At 40.1% G+C, this 24755-nt stretch overlaps 1 protein-coding gene across 3 annotated transcripts in view; it reads left to right on the top strand.

Annotated features, from left to right (window-relative positions):
- Positions 1 to 24755, top strand: part of LOC105837793 (disintegrin and metalloproteinase domain-containing protein 10) — a 101368-nt gene that overhangs the window by 65034 nt on the left and 11579 nt on the right. For all 3 annotated transcript variants that reach the window (XM_028188779.2, XM_028188781.2, XM_028188780.2), the window contains exon 2: positions 21616 to 21879. In XM_028188779.2, coding sequence (XP_028044580.2) covers positions 21616 to 21879 — 264 coding nt within the window. The remainder of the gene's footprint in view (positions 1 to 21615; positions 21880 to 24755) is intronic.

Genomic DNA, 24755 nt, shown 5'->3' with positions numbered 1-24755 from the left:
GGGTGTACTCCCCGCCGAGATAAATTGCATCTCGCGTAGATATGTATTCGGAGGTATTACCTATCGGGTGACGTTAACTTCGTTATCAAGGCGAATGGTCGAATTTCATAAAGCCTCGCAATCCCAGTGTATTGTCACTTATCAGATGGCGAGGGCGGGAGGGAGAAGCGAGGATGAGCGAAACTGGAGAGCCAGTGTCGAAATTAAAATTCATTTCTGGTAACCCCTGGCAACGAGTACGCGCGAATAGATTCCATCTCCACTGTGTTTCATCCCCCCCCCCCTATCTTTGCGCGGCGTCCGTTTATATCTCCTGTCTCCGACTTCTAAAAGCTGAAAATTGACTTTTGTAGCTGTCGGGCCGCGATGAATCAATCTTCCTCTCTGATTTCTCTTCGTAGTCGATTTCGATTTTCACTTTAGAGTTGAACTTTCAGTGTAATAGTATTGTTGTTTTCTAAAATCGGCCCTAGCGACGACGGCTTTAATTGGAGAAAGGTGATCGTTCATTCGGTCGTTGTTGTCTCTGTGCTTCTCGTCGGGGCACGTACGGATCAGATATAGGATATAGAACTGCAGATATAGAACGTGACAGAGAGCCCCAGGCATTTTTTAATTTGTCATCGATTGACACGTGCAAAAAAAGTCCTGATATTTGCCACGTTCATTTCGAATTGTCGAAATTCTAACTCCGTTGTTATATCAGTAACACTTCAGTAAATTTTGTCCCTTAATCACCGACATTAGAGATTAAAATGAAAAAGCTATTCCTCTCGTGAGAGTTATTGGAAAACTATAATTTATATTGGAAATGTTTATAATATTTTATTAAAATATTATTTATGAAGTAAAAATCTGTTAAATTAATTGAATAATTTTAAATGGAAAATTTTAATTTTAACTTTTGGATTAAATATATAATTTCGTTATTAATTAATTTATCTTTTAGCTGCAGTATTAATTGCGTTAAATATTTTATTTTAGAAACATTATTTTCCACTTAGAACTCGATTATTTACATCACAAAAACATGCTATTTTGCACTGTAAGATAGATCGAAATAGAGGAGATGTATGACGCTGAAACTGGCCGCCCGTCGAACGATGCCAGGGGCGTAGCGGAGGCGCAATTGGGGGTTCCTTCTTCGCGCTCTCCTTGTAAATTTCGCTCACGACGGATATACTTCATTTTGGTTTCTGATATTGTTAGCAACCTCTACAAAAAATCCCGCCCTCCTCTGACCCCGCCGAGATATATAAATGGGAGGAAATTGCCCCAAAACACGTAAAAATCCAATTTTTTTAGTTCTTTTACTTAAAATACCTTTTGTGCCACGACGGATGCACTTGATTTTGGTTTGTGATATTGCTGGCAACCTCTACAAAAAATCCCGCCCTCCTCTGACCCCGCCGAGATATATAAATGGGAGGAAATTGCCCCAAAACACGTAAAAATCCAATTTTTTTAGTTCTTTTACTTAAAATACCGTTTGTGCCACGACGGATGCATTTGATTTTGGTTTGTGATATTGCTGGCAACCTCTACAAAAAACCTCTACAAAAATTTTTTGTAGAGGTTGTCAGCAATATCACAAACCAAAATCAAGTGCATCCGCCGTGGCACAAAAGGTATTTTCAGTAAAAGAACCAAAAAAATTGGATTTTTACGTGTTTTGGGGCAATTTCCCCCCATTTATATATCCCGGTGGGGTCAGAGGAGGGCGGGATTTTTTGTAGAGGTTGCCAGCAATATCACAAACCAAAATCAAATGCATCCGTCGTGGCACAAACGGTATTTTAAGTAAAAGAACTAAAAAAATTGGATTTTTACGTGTTTTGGGGCAATTTCCTCCCATTTATATATCTCGGCGGGGTCAGAGGAGGGCGGGATTTTTTGTAGAGGTTGCCAGCAATATCACAAACCAAAATCAAATGCATCCGTCGTGGCACAAACGGTATTTTAAGTAAAAGAACTAAAAAAATTGGATTTTTACGTGTTTTGGGGCAATTTCCTCCCATTTATATATCTCGGCGGGGTCAGAGGAGGGCGGGATTTTTTGTAGAGGTTGCCAGTAATATCACAAACCAAAATCAAGTGCATCCGTCGTGGCACAAAAGGTATTTTAGTTATCAGAACTACGAAAATTGAATTTAGAGGTGTTTTGGGGCAATTTTTCCTAATTTAACTATCCTGGCGGGGTCAGAGGAGGGCGGGATTTTTTGTAGAGGTTGCCAGCAATATCAGAAACCAAAATCAAGTGCATTCGTCGCGGCACAAAAGGTATTTTAAGTAAAAGAACTAAAAAAAATTGGATTTTTACGTGTTTTGAGGCAATTTCCCCCCATTTATATATCCTGGCGGGGTCAGAGAAGGGCGGGATTTTTTGTAGAGGTTGCCAGCAATATCAGAAACCAAAATCAAGTGCATCCGTCGTGGCACAAAAGGTATTTTAAGTAAAAGAACTAAAAAAATTGGATTTTTACGCGTTTTGGGGCAATTTCCTCCCATTTATATATCTCGGCGGGGTCAGAGGAGGGCGGGATTTTTTGTAGAGGTTGCCAGCAATATCACAAACCAAAATCAAGTACATCCGTCGTGGCACAAAAGGTATTTTAGTTATCAGAACTACGAAAATAGAATTTAGAGGTGTTTTGGGGCAATTTTTCCTAATTTAACTATCCTGGCGGGGTCAGAGGAGGGCGGGATTTTTTGTAGAGGTTGCCAGGAATATCACAAACCAAAATCAAGTGCATCCGTCGTGGCACAAAAGGTATTTTAGTTATCAGAACTACGAAAATAGAATTTAGAGGTGTTTTGGGGCAATTTTTCCTAATTTAACTATCCTGGCGGGGTCAGAGGAGGGCGGGATTTTTTGTAGAGGTTGACAGCAATATCAGAAACCAAAATCAAGTGCATCCGTCGTGGCACAAAAGGTATTTTAAGTAAAAGAACTAAAAAAATGGGATTTTTACGTGTTTTGGGGCAATTTCCCCCATTTATATATCCCGGCGGGGTCAGAGGAGGGCGGGATTTTTTGTAGAGGTTGCCAGCAATATCACAAACCAAAATCAAGTGCATCCGTCGTGGCACAAAAGGTATTTTAAGTAAAAGAACTAAAAAAATTGGATTTTTACGTGTTTTGGGGCAATTTCCTCCCATTTATATATCTCGGCGGGGTCAGAGGAGGGCGGGATTTTTTGTAGAGGTTGCTAACAATATCAGAAACCAAAATGAAGTATATCCGTCGTGAGCGAAATTTACAAGGAGAGCGCGAAGAAGGAACCCCCAATTGCGCCTCCGCTACGCCCCTGGCATCGTTCGACGGGCGGCCAGTTTCAGCGTCATAGGAGATGTATAAATTACATAGTTCGGTTTCAACAGTTTCAAATGGCTGGGAATTACCAGCGTCGACAGACGTTACACTAGAAGTTACTGCTTTTAAAGAGATAAGTGCACATACGATTGCAAAGCGCAAATCTATTTTGTGAAAAAGCTATCGTTGCGACAATAGAAATCAGAGCAATTGAAATTTCAATATGCAAACTGAAAAAAAAAAGAACGAAAACCTTGTCATCAGAAAATTCAGTTTGCTGTCCGTCATTCCGTGACAAAGTGAAAATGAGTTGACGGAAAAAAATTCTTTTTGCTGAAGATAAAATAGAAATGCGGATGTGTTGTGAAACCATATGATCGGCTCTTGTGTTTTTTTTACACAAGTGTTATATGCCTACATCTCGCTAATCTTGGGACATTTCGTGTAAGCGTTTATTTGCTTTTAATTAAACGCGGCTGAAGTTCAATTGACGCGAAACCGCAGACATTTGTTACATAGACGCTAACCGTACGGTTTGTGTTTCACGATGCAGCTAGTGGTGCGTTTGATAATCTTCCCTGATGTTTCGTTCCCTCTCGCTAATGACGCGTACTCAGGATTGTTACTCAGCGAGATTACGAAATTCAGATTATTTGTTGTTGAGGGATGAATCCGTCGCGTCATATGTCAAATATCCGGGAGACTTTTTCGCCGCGGTAATCTGCGCGATCAACGAGGCAAGTCGTTGCCGTTTTCCGTCAAGGATCTTTACTTTTCACGGCGATCGCGGAACGCCTCTGAAAGTTGATCACGTAATTTTCCACCTTTACACAGGCGGAAAACCAAAGAGTGAAAAGTTTCACACGTGCTCGCCGAACTTGTAATCACGTAACTTTTCTCGGCGCGATAAAGTTTGATTGGCGCTTGAAGCTGTCAGAGAAGTGAAAAGTAACACTTCCTCTGGAATTATCGGTTTTCCTTAGAATTTTGTTTCTCCGCGATTGCGTAACCGACGCAGCAGTCAGCTGATAGGAGTTGAGCGAAGCTTATCGTCCAAGTTTCCGGAATCTCTTTTAATTTAGAACACAAAATATTTGACGGACTATTTTGCTTTTCGAACATTCGCGTTCTTTTCTACTGAGACATTTTATCGCGGAGATAGATCATCGATGTAAATTTTGTAGCAGCGATCGCAGAATCCGTCTGGTAGCTAAAGGATCGGTTAATTCAGATACTGAAAGCAACAGACTGGATGTAACTTGGCGCAATAAGGAAAAAAGCGTAAATCTAAAAGTAATTTTCTTTGACGTGAATTCCTGCTTTCTCGAGAACGAAGAGGCAGAGCGTTTCTTCAGCTTTATTGTAACTCTTTACGTCATGGAATGTCAAACGATAGACCTCGCTGTTCAAAGTGCATTTAAAGTACTCAGTCATAAAAGCGCGAAAATGCAATCGCACTCGAGTCGAAATTTTACGAGTGACATCAGGTCCGCGGCAAACTTTTGTCTGTGTACCACGCTCGGTGAAAGATTTCTTACGAGGGAGATCGATTACTTGGAATAGAATTTTATTATTCCGGTCTTTATGCCGGGTCCGTTTGCTTTTATTGTTTAGAACGGAAATGCGACATGGCGACTTACATTTATTGTCAGCGAGGTAAAGCAAAAAGGAGACGGAAATCGAGAACTTGCTGTTTGTAGTCCTTTGCTTGTACTTGTTGTTGTTTCTTCGGTTTTTCACGGCCAGAAATTTCATCACCTATCGCGTCGGCTTTCTTCGTGTTTTCACCGTATTTCAAAGAGCAACTATAAAGATCTATCTGCCTTAGAAGAACTAGATAGAAGAATTTATATAAGATGTCATAATACTACCGTTATTTACCGGTCTTCTAACGTTATGTGTGCGAGGATATAGGTTTATGCCTGGGAAATATATAACGTTACATGAAAGTACTATTCTTTTTTCTGTATGAGAATAAAAGTCATATTCTCAGAGATGAAAAATTAACTCGCTTAAAATACGAGACATGAAAAAATTATGAGGATTATCAGTGACTTAATGCTTTCTTTTTATTCTCATGATGTTGCGATTACGGAAAAGAAGCGGAATAATTGATGGAATGACATGCGCTTGGATTTAATAAATATGTTATTTTTTCGTTTAACAATTTAATTGCATACATTACACGATACATTAGTGACTTTTTTAATCTGCAATTTTTATATATTTTTTTGTTTTCGTCTAGTTGATGATTAATATTCAAAAAGTATAAATTTTTAAATTGTGTGACAGTTTTTATCTGCACGTTTAAAAGCTTTTAATTAGAATCGCTAACTTATCTCACACGCCAGCCTTAATCAATTTAATCGAGATACGTAGTCGTTTCACGGGCTGCGAGTCGGTTATATTTTTCGGCTGCAAACCCCTGCTTCACGTTCTCTCACTTCCGCCGGTAATCCGGACTAAGTGCGCCGCCGTCGACAATGTAGCCCTCGAAAAGCATTTCCTGGTATTAGCACAACGCACTCACGAATGCACAGGGTACGGACGGCCAGGTGCTCAAAGGTTAAGAAGGAGTAGCTCGCGTGCGAACAAGGGCGCGCGATGCGGTCCCTTAATTCTCATCGGTAACGAGGGAGGTGTGCGCGATTTTCAAGCCCGGCGTCGCCGCGAATTAACGATCCTTTACGTTTAAGTAACCGTTAATCCGTCAAGGTGCGAAACCGCTACGCTCGCCGATCCCACGGATTTTCCGATCTTACGGTAGAGGCTTACGGTATAGATCGCGCCTGGATCTGGAAAGCGCAAGTGTTGGAAAGCGAATGCGCTCGACATCACAATTTCATGCATTTTATCGTTTTCTTTTTATCGTAGGAGACGTGACGCTTTGTTCATTAACGTTTGATCAAGTTTCTCTAAAAAATAATTACGCGTCAAAAGTCAGCGTGTGAAAAAAGGCAGCGCGAAAACGAGCGCGAAGTAAGTTTGAGGGCGGGAAAGGTTCATTAAACATTTATTCCAAGTCTGGCTTCACAGATGTAATTGCACACAAGCGTATCGTGCGAGCGGCCACGTCTAACAGCAGTTCCGCTTCGTATTGTCTGTAATCGGCTAATGAATTTACATCCCACGCGTTTCGCGTAAAATCTCGTGCGAGGGTGTAATGCGATCATCGACCGTCTAGTTCTGGCTAATGGTGTTGCGAGTTCAAAGTACATCCGTGCCTGTGTTGCTCTGCCGATGGCGGTATAATTGCATTTCCTTCGTGGAAAGCTGCCTCTGTAGGCGATAAGTCGTTAACACGTGTCGGTGAGCGAGGCCCAATACACGTGGAGATTCAAGCCTGTTTTATTGCGAGATGCAAATAACAATAAGCCAGTCGTGCAAAACAACCGGTAACTCTTTCACAGCTATCGATGATTGCGATGAAATATATGCTCGATTAATCTTTTATCGTATAAAGGACGATGACGGAAGGAAGAAAAGCTGGCGTATATAAAATCTGCTCCGTGAAACGACATTATGAAAGATAGATGGTAAATTTAAAATAGCTTTTTCATATCTTTTTATAGCATTTTGTAAACTTTCCGCGTTTCTTTTTATAAAGCTCCTCCTACATTGGATATTTTCTTTCAGTTATAAACATCGCGTAGGAGCTTCGTCAAAGAATATCTAAAATCAAATGGAAGATATCGGGGCTCTTCTCGTTTTAGTTAACTCGGCCGCCTCTACCATTGAAACCAATCGACAATGTTTCACGTTTCCGTCGGGCGTGCTATTTATAGTCCGAGGAAAACGCGCGACGTCTCTGATAAACCCGGTACACGTACGGTCACGATTTACGTTGAGAAGAAAAGTAATGTCCGTCGGATTAACGCCCGGCGACCGAGCTGCAGAATAAATATCGTTTGTTGAGCAGCACACGTACGCGAGGCTAATCGACGTTATTCGCGTATATCGAGCGGCCGAGTGCATCGATTCTTTCGTGATGAATGTGACGCCGCAGATGGCCGGATACCAGCGTCCACCGCTGGGATGCTGGGCAGCAGATTTAATCGTTGCACGTACGTACGTCCTACCACTCGCGCCCGTTATACGCGACGGGGAAATATTTTCGTAATAAAAGTTTGACCTTTAGTCACGCGCCCGCGATAAACTGCACCGTTACGTATCGTTACGCGGAACGACTGGCGGTAATGCCGCTTCTAAATTTTTTGATCCGACGTACGCCTCCAAAGGTGAGCTTTCACAATACGGACTTCAATTTCAGCGATCCTTTTGACGAGGTTAAATTTTCTTAAAGATAATTTCTCGCCTTCCTTTTCAGCATCTCGTTTCCTTCCGAGCGTTGAACTTTTTCCACGTTAAGATATTCATATGTGTCGTTTCGGGGATATCGGGGGATATCAAAACTTTTCTTTTACGAATGTCGATGCGCGGCGAAGTTTCGAATTGCATCTGCGAGCTGTCCGATCCCTGAATTAATTCATGGGTTTTTATTTTTCGAATACTTTTGCGGTCCTCCGTAGTTCTTTCAATATTTTACTCTGACAAATGTAATATCGCGTCGCTCTCTCGCCTACGTTTAGCAGTTCGGCGAACGCTTGTTATTTCTTTATGCCACATAACTGTCCTCTCGCTCGTCCTTGTTTTCCCGATATCGTGACAACTGTGCCCCGTCTGCTCACGTTGTCGCGTCACGGCTCCCACTTGTTTGCCGTTGCCATATCGGATAATCGATAGAGCTGGGCAAGCACTTCAGGGAGCCAAAAGTGACATCCCGCGAACCGTGTCCAAAACTAGTTTCCGCCCGTGTCTCGTTCGTACGGCAATTTACATCGACTACTTACATCAACCGGCTTCCGGTAGCGATGGAGTCTTCCGCGCAACACGCGAGGAGAGTGGAAAAATGCACGGATAATACTCGCGCCTTCAGCGACGTGATTAAGGGATTAAATCCTCGAAGCTTCGCAAGAAGCACGACGCTAATCCTCTCGACGACGTCGGGCGAGCCCGCAAGCCATAAATTCCAGTACGGCGTTCCGGTTACGCGATTGCCTCGCGCAGATTTCGTCGGTTACGATGCAACCCCGTCGCGAAACGGGCGTTTGTTTCCGATAAAATCTGACATTTATAGTTATAAACTCCAATAAATATTGAAGCCCGTGTGTATACATGGATTCATGACATACCGATACATTAAAGGTATGTATTAACGCGAAGGCGGAGCGTGGCCCTTCTTTTTTTTATTCATTTTCTTCGGCATTTTCTTTCCGACGTCAACGCGAGATGACGTTTGTGGGCCAACGGACAGCGGTCCGTGCGAAAAATTCACGGGCAATATTAAAATAACGTCACGTGCCCCCCCTTGTCGATGATTTATGTCGGCAGCGAGGAGCCGAACGGAAAAGGGCTCTTTCTCTCTGTCTCTCTTTTTCACATTGCCGTCTGGCCATTTGCAGAGAGGGAAGCAACCGTGAAAGGCGATAAATCTTGCGTGCGTCTCTCGTCGCGATGCTTCTGCCAGAACAGCACGCATGTTATCTCGCGTTTTTGCGAGCCGAAGCAAGGACCATCGGCGGGGAGGCAGGGGGGGGAATGTATGGTCGAAGTTGCACTCGGCGTTATTTATCGTCAAGCGAATGAGCGCGACTACAGCCCCCTTGATCCACTTTGGTGATATGTTGTAGTCGACAGATATGTTGCGGCTAATTCCTGATATCGTACGATAACGTTAACATTGCAGCTTTAAGGCAGCTTAAATTGTGTTTGAAAGATACGCTACATTACGAGGTGGTTTAAGAAATTATTTATCTCTCGCAGGGATGACTGAGCCGCAAAGTCATTTGGATTTAGGGAACCCCCAGACTAAACACATTGCGGATATTCACATCACCCATATGTTCATGATAAAGACTTTAGGGATAATGATTTCGAGATACGATCTGAGAATTTAAGAACAGTACAAAAAATAAAGAATATATAAAACATTAAATTAAAAAATTAAACAAATATATTTATTAATTAAATACAGTAGAGAATTTAAATTTTTGTTTAAATTCGTTGAGCAGAATAAAGTTATATATTTTTTCATTTATATCCCTTAATTAAGAAACAATTTAAAAAATTTATTTATTAAATAAAACAGAAGAGAAAATAAGAAATTAATTTTGTTAATTATGGTTTTTTTACACAAAGCATATTTCTAAAAAAATTGATAAAGAATTTCATGGTAGAAAGGTGCAGAAAGAGTTAATGATGAACTCTTTAATGAATTATTAACGAATCGTGCTTTTACTTTATTAACGATCAAATGATTAATGTTTATTATATGTCCCGTACGGTATTTTACATGGTATAAATAGCTTTTACCTGTCAAACGTGAAACATAAATGAATTACATTGCCGCTGTATTTCAGCATTTTCGGAACAAGTAGCGTGGACGTTATTACATATTGGGAAAATGTGGGTCATACCGGACGCGTATTTGGAAATTTCGAAAGGATAATATCATTGAAACGCAATTTTGCGGACATCCCGTTTTACTAAATCTCATTTGCAGAGAGAAATAAAGAGAGAGAGAGAGAGAGAGAGAGAGAGAGAGAGAGAGAGAGAGAGAGAGAGAGAGAGAAAGCGGAACATTTAATGGCGATAACAAAAACATGGAAACGCATACTTTGATATATTCTTCTTATTTCATTAACGTGGACGATGAATTAGGTTTTTCTACGTAGTTTTACCTTAAAAGAAAAGCCATTGCGGTCGCGGTTTCGCATGCGCACGCGTGTGCAACGTCAAAGAATCGGTATGCCACACGAACTACATCGGTAACTTTGAGAACTCGTTTTATACGTACGTCACCGACTACACGCAGAAGAAAATTGAATGCACTTCCGGAACATCGGGCATTACTTGTGACGTGCACGTCTCTTTTGTCTTCCCTCTGCGTAGCTTTTACGACGGACATTTGAAGTTTATGTAACGGTTTGTCAGCTGCGAGGACTCGCTACCTTGCGAAACACGTTCGCGAACATCGTAAATTGTTCGAGTTTTAATTGCGACAACGGTAATGATTGTTATTCGCGAGTTTATTAAAACGACCGTCTCGCGGATGTTGGCTTCTCATACATAAAAAGAACATTCAGTGCACACGCAACAAATTATTTTCCATTGTTTCCATTGTTTGAATTAAGTTCATTAGTATCTTGCGTAATTTGCAACATTGAAAATATATGAAACTATATATACTTTATTCTCTTCAGCATATAACAGCCAAGAAGGGGGGAAATATATGAAACTACTTATTTTTATTTTAAAATTATTTATTGGAAAAAATAATATTCTACATGTGATACAGAGTGAGATACATCTGATCGATACGAGGTAAGGTTCAGTTTTGTGCTACATTGTTTGCTTCAGCGGCAATTAATGGGAGAAAAAGGAAAATTTCTCGCACTTATCCGACCGTAACATTAATTAGCGGACTAATGTTAAACTTGTGTTTCTAAACTAATTCAATTAAAGCTCTTCTATAGCCATACTTTGCGCTCCTTACCAAACAACGATAGAGTTTAAGCATAACTCGCGCAACTCTCTTACTGAAACTTGCAAAATCTTGCCGGTATATAATTTTAGACTGATACTATATAAAAATTTATACATTTTTAAAATAATAGTAGTTAAAAGCTGCGTTTTATATTTTTTCATCGAATTATACTAATTTCGTAATTTTTACACACTTTTTTATTTTATTTTTATATTTCAAATTTTGAGATTTTAATTTTTACTTCTATTTTAATTAATCAAAATAATGAGAAAAATAATTATGAGTGTATGTTTGTAAAGAATAAAAATTGTATCTTAATCGGCAAAAAGAGATGTTCACATTTTTATAGATTATTATATACAGCGGTAATCGTAAATGTATAATACATAGCTTTCTATTTATTAGAAATTTTGATAGAAGAATATTGCTACATACTCTGTCATTCGATATTTCTGGTGTATTAAGTTAGCCCCCACACATTAAAATTTGGTAATTCTGATGTGTTTTCATTTCATTTTAAAAAGATAGAGTTCTCTGTAGTTTAGAAAAAAGAGTTCTGTTGATTAACAGTCGGAAATCAAAAAAATGGGGTTCAAACTTTTTTTTTATCTAAATTTTTTTATTCGTCGAGCACTCTTCGAAATAAGCAAAATAACAATAGAAACATCTCAGAACTATTGTATCTTAAAATCAAATTTTTAACAATTTTTACTTTTTTTTAAAAATCAAAATTTTGTTAATGCTTCAGAAACTCTAGATAATTGCAAAATGAAGCTATTGAACCATTTAGAACTATTTGATCTGAAATTTCGATAAGAAGTTAGCACCCCATTTTTTGATTTCCGACTGTTAATCAACAGAACTCTTTATCTCTTTAAAATAAAACAGGGACTCATATTAGAACTATCGAATTTGAATGTGTGGGGGCTAACTTAACACACGCATATCCTTAGATATATACGTAAGCGCACGAGACAGTTTATATTTGGTTGTAAAGTTAATACCAGATCGGTGCCGCAAGCCTAAAGAGGCCGGCATTAATCGGCGGTTCTCGGGTTTCTGCTCGCGCGAAAGTATTATCCTCTCGAGCCTCTATATCGAGGGAGTGCGCGAACAGTTGGCTAAATAGTTAAATTAGATAATGGAGCTAGACAGGGTCGGCACGTGAAATTGGGTCAATTGATTCCTCCTCCACCGTCGTTACGGTCTCTCAGTTAACGCGCTGGATCTATCAAATCCTCCGTGTCCGATGATGCAAATCCATTCTGCATGATATCGGGATCACTTCCGTGGCAGAATCGAATCTGTAGGTTAAGAATTAATTCTCTCCAAGATTTATTTAGACTGTTTGTCTAGGTTATTGTTCGAAACGTTCAAAAACGTTCTTTTCGCTCGAACAGTTCCAATCCCCAGTTGTTCATAATTCAAGTTTGATAAGTAATCAATCGTAATTACGCTCGAGTATTTGGAACGGGAACGTGGACGTATAATTTGCTGTACTTGTATCAGTGGACACTTAATGAATTAAAGCGAATATGTACGTATATTTAAACAGAAAGTAATTGCAAATATCGACTGAGCGAAAAAATGCTCGTGAGGAAAAGTTATTCCTACGGGTCAGCTTGCTCGTGCTCTTTCACTAACTGTCGTGTGCTTTTTTTTTTATTTACACGAAGTTCGCCGTGAACTTCGTGCCAGATGTACTGTCCATCGTTCGTACTATGCGCCAACGCTGCGATATATAATAATGACAAATACTATCGTCCGTCCTACTTTTCGAAGTGACGCTCGCGCTTCCGTAAATTCTGAGTTCGTGCGCCCGGGGCAAATCCCTTCCTTATCCCTGTGCGACGGCGCTTAAATTCTTGACGATACGAATTTCAAGAGCGCGAGGGGCGAGCGGGGGGAAAGGAGGAGATTGTCTTCCATTTTACTTACACGAGATCCTCTTACGACGGGAATCAACACGTAGATCGGGGGAAAACGCGCGCGCGGCGTAGCAGCAGCGGTTGCAAGAAGAAAAGACATTCCACGGGCGCCCCTCGTGGGGCTGATCGAACGTGTACCGAGTCAACCCTATTTTCGCCCCTCGAGTCACGAGGTGGTAAATCCTCGGTCCCCCGGGCGAACTTCGGTAAACATCGACGTTAACTTAGAGGAGAGAAGCGGGCGACAGAGCGAGAGGGTGGATAACGCAGGGTCCTCGCGAGACGAGGCGAGGCGAGACGAATCTTATCCGTGGCGGATCTGATGGGAATTAACGTGATCGAACGTGTGGAGGGGGAGATACGTATCGACACTTTACCACATCGCACTGGTTTCGCGAAAACATCCCGTCGTTGTTTTTACGACAGTGTAGATCTTGAATCGCGGATACGGCGAGAACGGACTTTTGCAGGGAAGTGTTTTTGTGACTGATCCCGATGCGAGATTACAGTGTTTGAAGATATTTCAAAAATGCACGGTGTACTCGTGTTCACAGTAACATATACTCTTGAAAGAATCACGAGACGTTTGAGGAAAATTAATTGAAAGTGGAGCATTAACACGATTTTTTTCGAGGTAGAAATTATCGTCATTTGGCTTTTCTGAAGTTGTACGTTTTATTTTTTAGAAAATAATCTTTGAAAACTTTCAGTTTTTTTTTTTTGAAATTGTCATTTCTCGCATTTTTCTTTATTTTGCATTATCAGGATGTGTGCACTTATCTTGCGAGGTAACAAATTCGGTTGTGCCACGTAACTCTGCAATAAGTGCAGGATAAGTTGGGAAACCGTCGCCGTGAATTCACGGCGCAGTCGAGAGATGGGTAGTCATGCTCTATAAACTCTCTAGTTCCATTAATTAGGTCTCGAACTTTTTATAAGCTTGTTACATCCGATCGATGAGTGTTTACCAAGACGCTAAAGTGATCTGGAGTAGTGTCCGGAATTATCTGACAAGTATATAAATCACTGTCTCTCCCGGGGAAGTTGCAACTGTATATACAAAACACTCTATCTTCGTTTAACTTTCAGGACGTTGATAGGCACTTTTTTGTCTGTAATATTTGTTGCGATAGAGAAATGCACGCAAGTCAGACAAACAAATTTGGGTCGCGTAAGCGTTGCATTGCCGCGAAACTTTCGTTCTATAATATGGAAATCCTTCGTGACGGCGAAATCGCTATAAACAATTAGCAAGCGTCTCGCGTTACACATACTTTATGGCGCTGGTATTACTACGGAGACCTGTTACAATGCATCACATTGCGCTCCATTTCCCCGCGGAGCGATCACGCGATCGTTATATTTAAATGCGAGCGAAACGTGGCGCTTTGCAGGCACTAAAAGTTTTCGAAACGCTCAAGTTCAGGAGCTTAGGAGTTAGTTTAATTTTCCTACGCGGTTTCACTCGTCCGCCGCATTGTTTGAAACTATTTCGAGAATAATACTAATTACACGCGCGCAACCGTTCCGTCGCGTTACACCGTATCTGCGGTATCTGTTAGTAATTCTCTTGACTCTCCTCCTGCTACGTCTGCACCAGAACGAGGACTAAAGAGACTCAGCTGTGAGTTTCTATTTCGCTTTGGAGACTATCGTTCTAAAAGTGGCTACTTCCACCATTGTATGTTAGATTGCAGGCTCCTGCAATTTACATGCGTTGTTAGTTAATCAGTAGAACGTACACATTTACAATTTAGATTTCGCACGCCCGACACCTAAAGTGAATTATTTATACTTACATTGTTACCGAATCATTTTTAATGGATATTAATTAAAATTAGTATGTAGTTACTAATTAATATTTAATATTTAGTTACGAAAACTCTCTTAGTTTAGAGAACGCGGAGCATCTCTGAATTTATCTAATTTAATTTTATATGCAATTTTGATTAAATTTGGCGATGCATAACGTAGATAGTTTAATTAAATTCAATTTAATAATATTTTGTATTTCTCTCTGTTCTTGATATATATTCTGATTAAAATTTATCATGTTAGCATCATCGATCGTTACTTTGACAAGCGTTGTGAAATTAGACTAGACTTTATAATCGATACTCTATCTGGTCCTCGTCCTGTCTGCGATTCTAACGGTTATACTCCTTTCTCCGGAGAGCTTCGCCTTCCTTCCGGAAAACTGTCCCGTTTTTTCGTTTCTGCAAACACGACGCGCATGCGGGCGCATGAAATTGATCGCGAACGAGTCATGTGTCCATCGTATGTGCTCATAAACCATGCAACGAGAGATCCATCGGTCCGTGACGAGTCACGCCCTTCTTTCTATTCCCGGCCCTTTGCGCTACGTTGTTGTTTCCTGTGTGAATGCAGCAGCGGCTACCGGAAGCTAGTTCCTCTCCGCGGGAAAGGGAAGGGGATATAAAACGCGCCATGTCGATAGATCGACGCCAGACGCGATTTGGCAGGAAGTATATACCGAAGATGCATAAATTCGAATTCGTTGGCCTTTATTTGGTTTTTATGGTATGTTCTTCCTCTACCTCCTCCTCCCCCTCCCCCCTTTACCGCGAAAGAGAATGGAAATTGAGTTTTTCATGCTCCTCGTTCAACTTTCTCTATGAAATATTCGGTGTCATTCGTCATTGCCAAGTGGCACTTGGGATTGATGCAGTCAGCCAGGAACTCCGATGTGTTCGAAACGATTGTTCGTAGTTCGAATGAATTCGATTCGGTGACGTGTTAACGAGGAATTTAAACAATAGCTTGAAATTATTTCTCTCTGCAGCTCTCACCCGCAGAGATTTCTTTATCATCAATATATATGCATGACCTGGCGTTCACGAATAATATTCAGAAAGAGTTAGCCGAGATGTACGATTGCTAGAAGTATTGGTATATTACTTGATAAATTATACCTGTTGGATCAGTCACTCGACTGTCAGAGTTGAATTCCAAGACTTGGTGTTTGCGCAGCACAGCATTCAACTCGGTTAACGAAAATCCGATTGCGAAATTGCCGACTTTCCCTCGTGCAAGCGACGGGGATAATAATCGCGATGTGCGGCTTTAACGTACGAAGAGTCGGGCTTGAGTGAGCTTAAAAATATTATCCCCTAAGAAGAGAGAGAGAGAGAGAGAGGGAGAGAGGAAGAGAGAGATGCGGCGATAAAAGGTGAAAATTGAATTCCACGCGCTCTCGGCTTAATTTCATCGTCTACATTGCATGAACGCCATTCGGCGTTTAAAGCTAGTCATTTTAATTGTCGCGTTACGAGCGGCGAGCCCGGACAAGATCATGGCGGGAGAAAAAGCGAGGGAAGAGGACGATCACGGTGAACCTGAAACGACAGTGGGGCGCGGTTATTTCACGGTAATACTACTGCACTGTGCCGAGATGCAATTTCACTTTGAGGTATTTCAAATCGCCGGGACTTTTCCCACTCTCCGAGACGCCGCGCACTCCCCTTCCCGCATGCCGGAGGTGGGCGCAATGTCGCGTTCCGGAAATGAAATCCTTCCGAAACTGGTCGGAGCAGCGGATCAAGGGGATCCCGAGCAGCTTGGAAACTGCTCGGTCGTCGCTTCTATCGTCCGTCTGAAAGCACACGCGGGCTGACCGACCGCGAAAGAGTATCATTCTCTCGCCGCATCCGGTGTCCCGCTATTATTGTTTGGCCGTAGAACCCTAGAAATCCCCGTTGCACCCGTCGCGTCCGTAGCACGCGATGTTCATTAGTGAGATTGAACATTAGCGGAAAGCGGAAAGTACGGATTGCACATCGACGAAATCCTTGATTCTCCGATAGACATACAGTATCGTAACCGAGGTTTCAATTCCGAGTCAATAATGAGTCGGTTTCCCCCCCGCTGCACGGCAATGTCTCGTATGACCCACGACATATAAACGCATACTTGCGTATAAAGGGAGAGACATTTGATTGCGCTCCACTTCATCCTAATAGCGACGCGGTGGAGAGTGTACATGCTTCCCGAAACGCGCGATAGTGCAAAAGCGACGTGGAGCTGCTGGATATTTACGCCCATGGAACGTCAAAGAGCATAATGGCACGTGCGCTGACCCGTTTGCCTCAATAACCACATCTGATACCGCGTTACCTTGAGATTTAATTCTGCTCCGACGTAACGAATGTGACGATCTTCGCGATCACTGCCTGCAACCACTGCGAATTCTGTATATTGTACAATTCTAAAATTGCGCAAAAGCAAAACAAGCCGCAAAACTGAGATAATTTCGTAGATACGTTTTCAAAGTATGGAGACATTGTTAGATTGTTGCACGAAATTATTAGATTGTCGCGAGTTAAAAAGTTATTAAAAGAAATATATGGAACGATCATTATATAAAAGTTTTTGTGTGGAAAAATTATTATTACACAAACTGATTCGCAAAGAAGCTTTTCGTGGAGCGTAGAATAAAAAAAATTTAATTTTGGTAAAATTAAATGTAAAATTGTACGTTGATTTATATCAGAGGCATACAATGGGTTATTTCGAGACTCAAAATATATTAGAGAATTAAACAACGCTTTTGTCGCGCTATACGAGAGAGAACGCCGGCAACGAGAGAGGATTGATGGTTCCCGCCGGGTAGCCACAATTTACATTTTTGTTCTCGGTCCCGCGGCACCTTCATCTTCGTATCCAAATATCATGGCGCTCCGAGGAACGTTTTCGATGCAATTCGCGCGAAAGAAGACACCAGCGCAGAAAATTGCGGGTTAGAATGAGGGGCGGGCTATCGCTCCTCGTTTTCCGATATTGCCCCTCCACTCTCTTCAGAATATTGCTTTTCGTTTTTTCTCCTCGGCGCCAACATTAAAGTAGTTGCAAAACCGACCGACGTCCCTATCGTTCCAGGCTGAGTTTTGTCGTCCTCCCGTGGCTGAAGTTATTTTTTCAATGTTGAAATATTGAAAATGTTCGTCAGGTCGTTATTAAAACACAATTAAAACTTGGATAAAGCGATAAATATTGCTCGAGGAAGTTGCTCGCAATTATAGAAGTGAATTTTATTTAGGAACCGGCTCGTTCTAAATTCATCACCGATCCACATCGATAAATCGAGGATGTCTAATTGTAAGTAAAAACTCTACCGAGTTTTAATTTCACCGTTATACACATTTCGAATATTGATTATTTAACGTAGCGAGTGGAAATAACGGCTATTTTTCAATTTGTTTCTTACATTTATCAGCTTGGACATAAAAAGATTTTTTTCTAGCTGATTTAATTTCCTCGACAGCTTGTAAACCGAGTTTGCATCGAACGCTTTATTCATGTACTATATCCTCTTGAAAATGAATAGAATTACAACGGCGGATGAAATTACATTGAAGCGCGGTAATGACTCTTCATTTCGTAATGTCTCTTTGTTTCTGGGCACGGGATTATGCGGGACGTTACATTTTTCACCTTGTTCGATTTTTGTATTGCGCTACAAACAAACGAAATAGGTTTGACTGTGTGTCTGTCGCCTGGGCCCATCGGACATTTGATCGTACGGTATAGAAGCGAAAGGTGAGAAGATTTATTTCGGATATACCAGCTAAAGTCACATTTGGCAAAGCGTCTCTTGTGCGCAACTGCATTTTAATTTTACTTAATCCTGTCAACGGATATATACGTAATTTTATCAGAAAAACGATTGCAGGCGGAATTTTATTTTCATTGTTACGCAGAATGCGAAACTATTACATTTTATCGCACATTCAAAATATCATCCGTTCGTTACGTATTAATGGAGGTATGTATACATATTTTTTGCGCCGAAAAGATGTAGAGGCGCATTTGATTTATTTCTTCGCGTTACAACTGGCAGAATTTTCACGCTCTGAGATAAACCAGTAACGTTATACGAACGCGTATCGATCCACCTCCCGCTACAATGCATAAAAAGGTACGTCGTCGCAGTCTGTCTCATGCATCATATGCGTCCCTGCAGCTTTAGATGTCGATACGTTTTCATGTTTCGTTTCGAATCCTTCTATTCATTCGAGAGCGGATGGAAATGTGGAAGCGAGTCACGCATCTCGTTTCCCGAGTTTTTATTTGATGCCGGGTATTCGCCGAAATATATACGAGATTTAGTAGCGAGGCAGAATTTATTATTACTTAACGAATCTCACGATTCTGTTTGGTAATAATATAATTACGATATTGTTTTAACATTGAAAATTAACTTAGCGCTTAACGAATCCAATGTAAATAGATCATAAAGAATATGATTCTTCTCCATTCACACGAACACATTAATGTAATTTTAATCTGAAGCTTAATTATCGAGACGTTATAAAAACTTTTGTAATTATCTTAATATTGTTAAAGTTATAAAGTTGTATCGGTGGCACACATTCATTTATTACAATAATTGCATTGCTATAAATTGAGAAACAAAAAGTGGGATTAAAGTTTCATTAAGGAACAATTAGTTTTACATTTATTAAAAAATATAATTTTGTTTTTGATTCTCGTACCTTGATAAATGTCGTGTACGTGATATATTAACAACGTGATATTGAACATATATAAGTTTGATAATAGGTTTTTAAAAATATTTCAATATATTATTAGACAATTAAAGAGATCATTATTATTTCATTAATTACATACTGAACTGACCCAATTTTATTATTATATAACAAATGAACAATAAAATACTTCTTTTAACGAATGAGATGGATAGACGGTTGGTTGATAACGCTTTCTTTTGCTGTTCAGTTTCATGTTTTCTCCGATGGCTTGATTCGGCGGATAAAGACGAGAGTCCTAGGCGAGAGTGGACAATCAGCTTATTTCGAGCTTACCGCGTAAAATTCCTCTTTGTTCCGATACCACTAAGAGTGAAACTTAGAGAGCCTTAACATTTCTTTGTCTCCTTTTTTTTAACTTCTCTGCACTCGAAGCTAAATAAAGTACATCCCGCTTTTTATAAAAATCAATTTTTCTACTCGCAATATTACGTGGAAGCGAAATATCTCGAAAAATATAATTTAGCTACATTATCATTGCAGTATCGGAGTTTCTTTTGATGTCCGTAATTGTAGCACTAAATACATTTCAAAGATGTCATTTTAGTATTATAAAATAAGTGGATGGAGAGAGAAACGATATTCTTGTGCCTAATAAGACGCTATAATTGTACCTCTGAAACGTGCAATGCACTCTTGCATAAGCACTTTTATGATCTCTCAGATACTGAATGCAACATCACGTAATTCCGCAGCGCATAATGAGATTAAATGCCTGACATCAAGATAAAAATGCCGATCGTAAAACAGTTTCATTTCCTTTTACCTTTCTCTCTGGACACATAAATTACTTTCCTCTTGACTCTTCGTAAATTTTTCACGATATTTATGAAATGGTTCTCTTCGTGAATAAAAATTACATCGAACGAATATCGAGTTTCTGGAATAATGAAATGCTTTGTAACTGCGTGTCGTGTAAACATCATAAAGGAAAGAATAATCTATTCCCGTAAAAATAATATGTAAATCTCATGTCGCGCGTAACAGCGAAATTTGCCGCTCCGAATGGAATGTCTTCATTTAGCGCGACGTTAATTGTTCGACACTGCAAATAGGCTCGAAGGCATTAAGAACTTTGAGAATTACGCGCCTCATTTGTCACGATCGGCCTTAAAAGTTACGCAGTCTGATATCGGGCTTACTCATTTGCGCGATTGCACTTATCGTGAATGCGAGGCGGCGGCGGCGGCGGCGGCGCGTCTCGTACGTACGGCGTAATGCGAGGTGTTCGCGAGGCGCGCGCGCCCGCGCGCGCTCTTTAGTAATCGACTAAATGACGCGACGAGGAAAGTGCATTTTTGTCCTCCATAATATTCATACACCACTACAACGACGTTGTTCCGAGAGTAACGCTCTTGCGCCGGAGAGTAACGCGCATCTCGCGGAAAGCGTTTGGGATTCTGGACGGCGGGAGTGCCGGCGCGCACCACCCTCGCACCACCCCGACGGATACGCGAGGCCTGGGCGAGATTATGGCAGCTCTTTACGTATAGCGGTGGCCGTCGCTCTCTCTTTTGTCACGCACGGTTACGCCAGATTTTTTTTCACGGGACAAAATTCGCCTGATATAAATTCATGTTGCGCTTTCGGAAATTACAAGCGATATTAACTCTCCACGGAAGGGAGGAGAGGAACCGTCGCTCCGCGGCTCATTCTCCACGGGATACTTTGTCTCGTTAACATAATTAACGAGGAGCTGTGCAATTCGTGGGGCAATCTCTGGAGAGCTTTTCCGTTCGTTTGGCAGCATGTCGATCGGATCATTCCGTTTTTATCGCCGATATGAGCCGACCTGGGACGTGTTAGGGGAAAAGAGGTCCATCTCTCTCTCTCTCTCTCTCGCCGCTGTTGGGCAAACTCATATGAGGTCCACGTAAATCCGCGTGATGTATTCTGAATTATTCGATCGACTTGATTACGCGAATGTCTCAGGAGTTTCCGACAGTTTTCCTGCAAGTTTGAGTTCAGCCAACCATTATTTACTTGCGATAACTTGAGACTTATTTCTTAAAATAAAATATAACTCGTTATTTGGAGTTTAAAGGAAATGCTTGACATCTGCGACATCCTGCATATATATTTATTTATAGCAATTATTTCTGAATTCATCTACGTTCGGATTCTATAACGAGCTTTCGAATCCTTAGGCTATTTAATATTCTACTGTGACAAGTCGGAATTCGAAATTGGATGAAGTTTAATTTAACGCTTAATTTGTGGAGCTTTGGCGTCATTATAAAATTTATTATAATTTTGTTGCAGCTCGTCGACTGAACGAGTACATTCGTCACTACGAAACGCTGTCATATCCCGTCGAGGAGGTCCACCGAAGTCACCTGAGGGCGAAGAGGTCGATCAACCGCGACACCACCGTGACGTTAAAGTTTCGCGCGCACGGCAAGGACTTCCACATCCGATTAAAGCGGGACTTGACCACCTTTAGCAACAACTTAATCATTGAAGGATCCAGAGGGGAGAGACATTACGATTCTGACGTGTCTCACGTTTATCAGGGCAACCTAGTCGGTACGTCTTATGACAAGTCAAGTATCTACATGAGATAATTTCGAATAAATCACATTTGCTTTACCCTATTCATTATATCTATTTCTATTTTTGAATAACATGCAATTAAAGAGTAACGCAACGGAAATGTCTCAACGTTGTAAATGACTTATATAAAACATGGTACATTGAAAATATCTCGAGATCTTATTTTAAATAAGAAGATTAAAACAGAATGAAATATTTTGTAACTTTATGATATATATTTTTATTTGATTACAAAAAAGTTTCCAGGAATCTCCGTGCTCGATTCGATTTTATTGTTTTAATGAGACAGAATCAAGATTGATTGTGCTGGCAATTTCTACTGACATTTCTGTAAATTTAACATTGCGATTTTATTTTTATGTGACCTATCGAAACAGATCATATATGACCGTGCAACGTTACAATATATTCATTATCGGCCGTGTTAAAATTGCACGCCATCTGTGATTAATTTATCTGTTGTTTTCTTCTATTCAGTGATTTGTATTCGCAATACATTTCTTAGTACAGCATTTTCCAACTATTTTTATAATATTTGTCGTTGAAAGGAAACACAGATATTCAAAGATATATTGTCTATGTACTATAATGCCAGAGGCTTGTAACTTGAACATACATACATGTATGCTCGATGCACTTTACCAAATATAGTACTACGACATGTACTATTATGATATCAAGTCGGCAATCTCCTCGCTGCTCCATATATTCGTATAAATGATGCCTGTAAATGTAAAGCTACATAGAATCGATCGGCAGCGATCGTTCGGACTTTCTGTCTGCTCGCGAGAGGCTCACACGTAGACACTGACTTAAAATTGTATGAGTTTCTGTGTTTATACACGTAGTCGCAACATCCTCGGAAAATATTTATTGCGGGAGAAATGGCGGCATTTGTTTCTGCAAAAGTAATAGACTGCATGCGCGCCGAATGAAAGCAACAAAAGCCACGTGAAGAACTCGAGATCGTAAATATCGAAACGCTGATTTTACAAATTATGAGCTTTAATATTTACTTGCCATGTAACTTGAATATTTATTTGCTATTGTAACATTCATAAGTTCATTTTGTAACAGTACACACATAAAATGGAGATACAACATAAGAAAATGTAACATGGAAAACATTTGTCGTCGAAATTTAAATTAAAGCATAATAGAATATGATTATGTGGCAAATTACCGCGCGCGGGTAGATTAAACGATATTATTATTTTTTTATTTTTTTATATCAAGCAAAGTTAATTTTAATGGAGTTTTGACGTTACACTTAGAATTAATAAGATGTTTATTATTCTAAAGTTTATTATTCTAAAGTTGCAACGAAACATGGAATCTAATCAAATCCCGTTGAAGGAAAGCCGTCTTTAAATCCATTGCAGAATACCTTGGTAGAAGTTCAACGTTATCCTTACGAGACACTCTGCATATTCAAAGAACTTTCGTCAAAATAAACTAAATTTAACAGAAGTAGAGGGAAGTGCTCTCAACTGTACAAACAAAGAGCTATACTTAAATTTATAACCGCGGCACACTCAGCGGCCTGTCCGCGTTCGTTTCGTTGTCAGTACGCATTCTGGTTGCATTCTATATTATGTACAGAGCCTCGACGATGTGATACCATTTCTTTGTACCGCTTCCCGATGCCAGGTGTGGCATGCAAAAGTGCGTGTCAACGTAGATACAAAGTGAAACCTTTAAATTGTCCAATCAAATAATTTATGGCAGTTCAGCAAGCAACGTTTGGATTATGAATCTCAGCGGAAAACGATTTATTTATCATTTCGTATCACGATTTTCCGCGACTTGTTCACAGCTCCGGTTTCCATCGGTTAACATCACGAAGAGGCATATTTCAATTTTATAGGGGGATTGAAGGAATCCCGAGTCGTGAGCTTAGCTATACGAACACTTCTTTACTGCTTCGAAGTATAATTTTCGTGAAACTTGTAAACAATTTTATGATTTAAACGAAAGAAATTCAGATTTGTCTTACTCGTATACGTACTTCAAATTTTTCGAAAAACAAAAAAATTATGCAGTTTTAATTTAAACCGGAGTATTTAAGATTTCTTTAATTAATTTTTAATTTTAGAAAAGTTATTTTTAAAAAAAACTTTCTTTTTTTTTGTATCGTAGAAGGCTCTATAGATATGTAATTTATTAAACATTCTAATAATTTTTAAACGTATTTTCGTATATATGAAAGGTTAAAGAATAATGTTAGTATCAGAAATGTGTATGTATGTGTGCACTTGTGAAAAAGAAACTCTAGGATGACGTTAGAGATTGTCTGAAATGTTTTCCGTATCGGAAGCGAAAGATTCCTTTTACTCTCGCATCAAAAGGAATTTTCAATTGTGATAAGCTTGGCTGTGCGGACGACTCCGCTTTCCTACGATCTATTATCTAAAGGAGAAAAGGAATGTCTGTGCGAAACGCTTCCTGAATATTCTCTCTATTATTGCCATTTATTCGCTATCTGCAATACGCTGAGGTTTTGTCCTGCGCTTTTAATGATTCAATACTATCTTTTCATGTCGAGCGCGTTAGTCGAAAATGTGTCGCAAAATATTTTCCCAACATAATACGTGACGGAGATACGATTCTAACATTTCCTTTAGAACCAAATGTATTTTTGTCGACGAACGTGGCTCCTTTGCACAAAGGAAAATAAAATATTCATTGCACGTTTTATTGAAGAAATTTTCAAATCGGATGACATAACTGTGGGAGAATCTGAATTCTTAAACTTCGCGGATGATTGGCAAAAAGGCATTCCGTTTTTCCATTACATTATCTTCTTTGATATATTAGTTTTACGATATCATTTATATTATGAAAGTTAG

The sequence above is a fragment of the Monomorium pharaonis genome, chromosome 7 (assembly GCF_013373865.1).
Source record: "Monomorium pharaonis isolate MP-MQ-018 chromosome 7, ASM1337386v2, whole genome shotgun sequence".
NCBI classification, from domain to species: Eukaryota; Metazoa; Arthropoda; class Insecta; order Hymenoptera; family Formicidae; genus Monomorium; species Monomorium pharaonis.
This window is presented reverse-complemented; position numbering and strand designations above follow the sequence as displayed.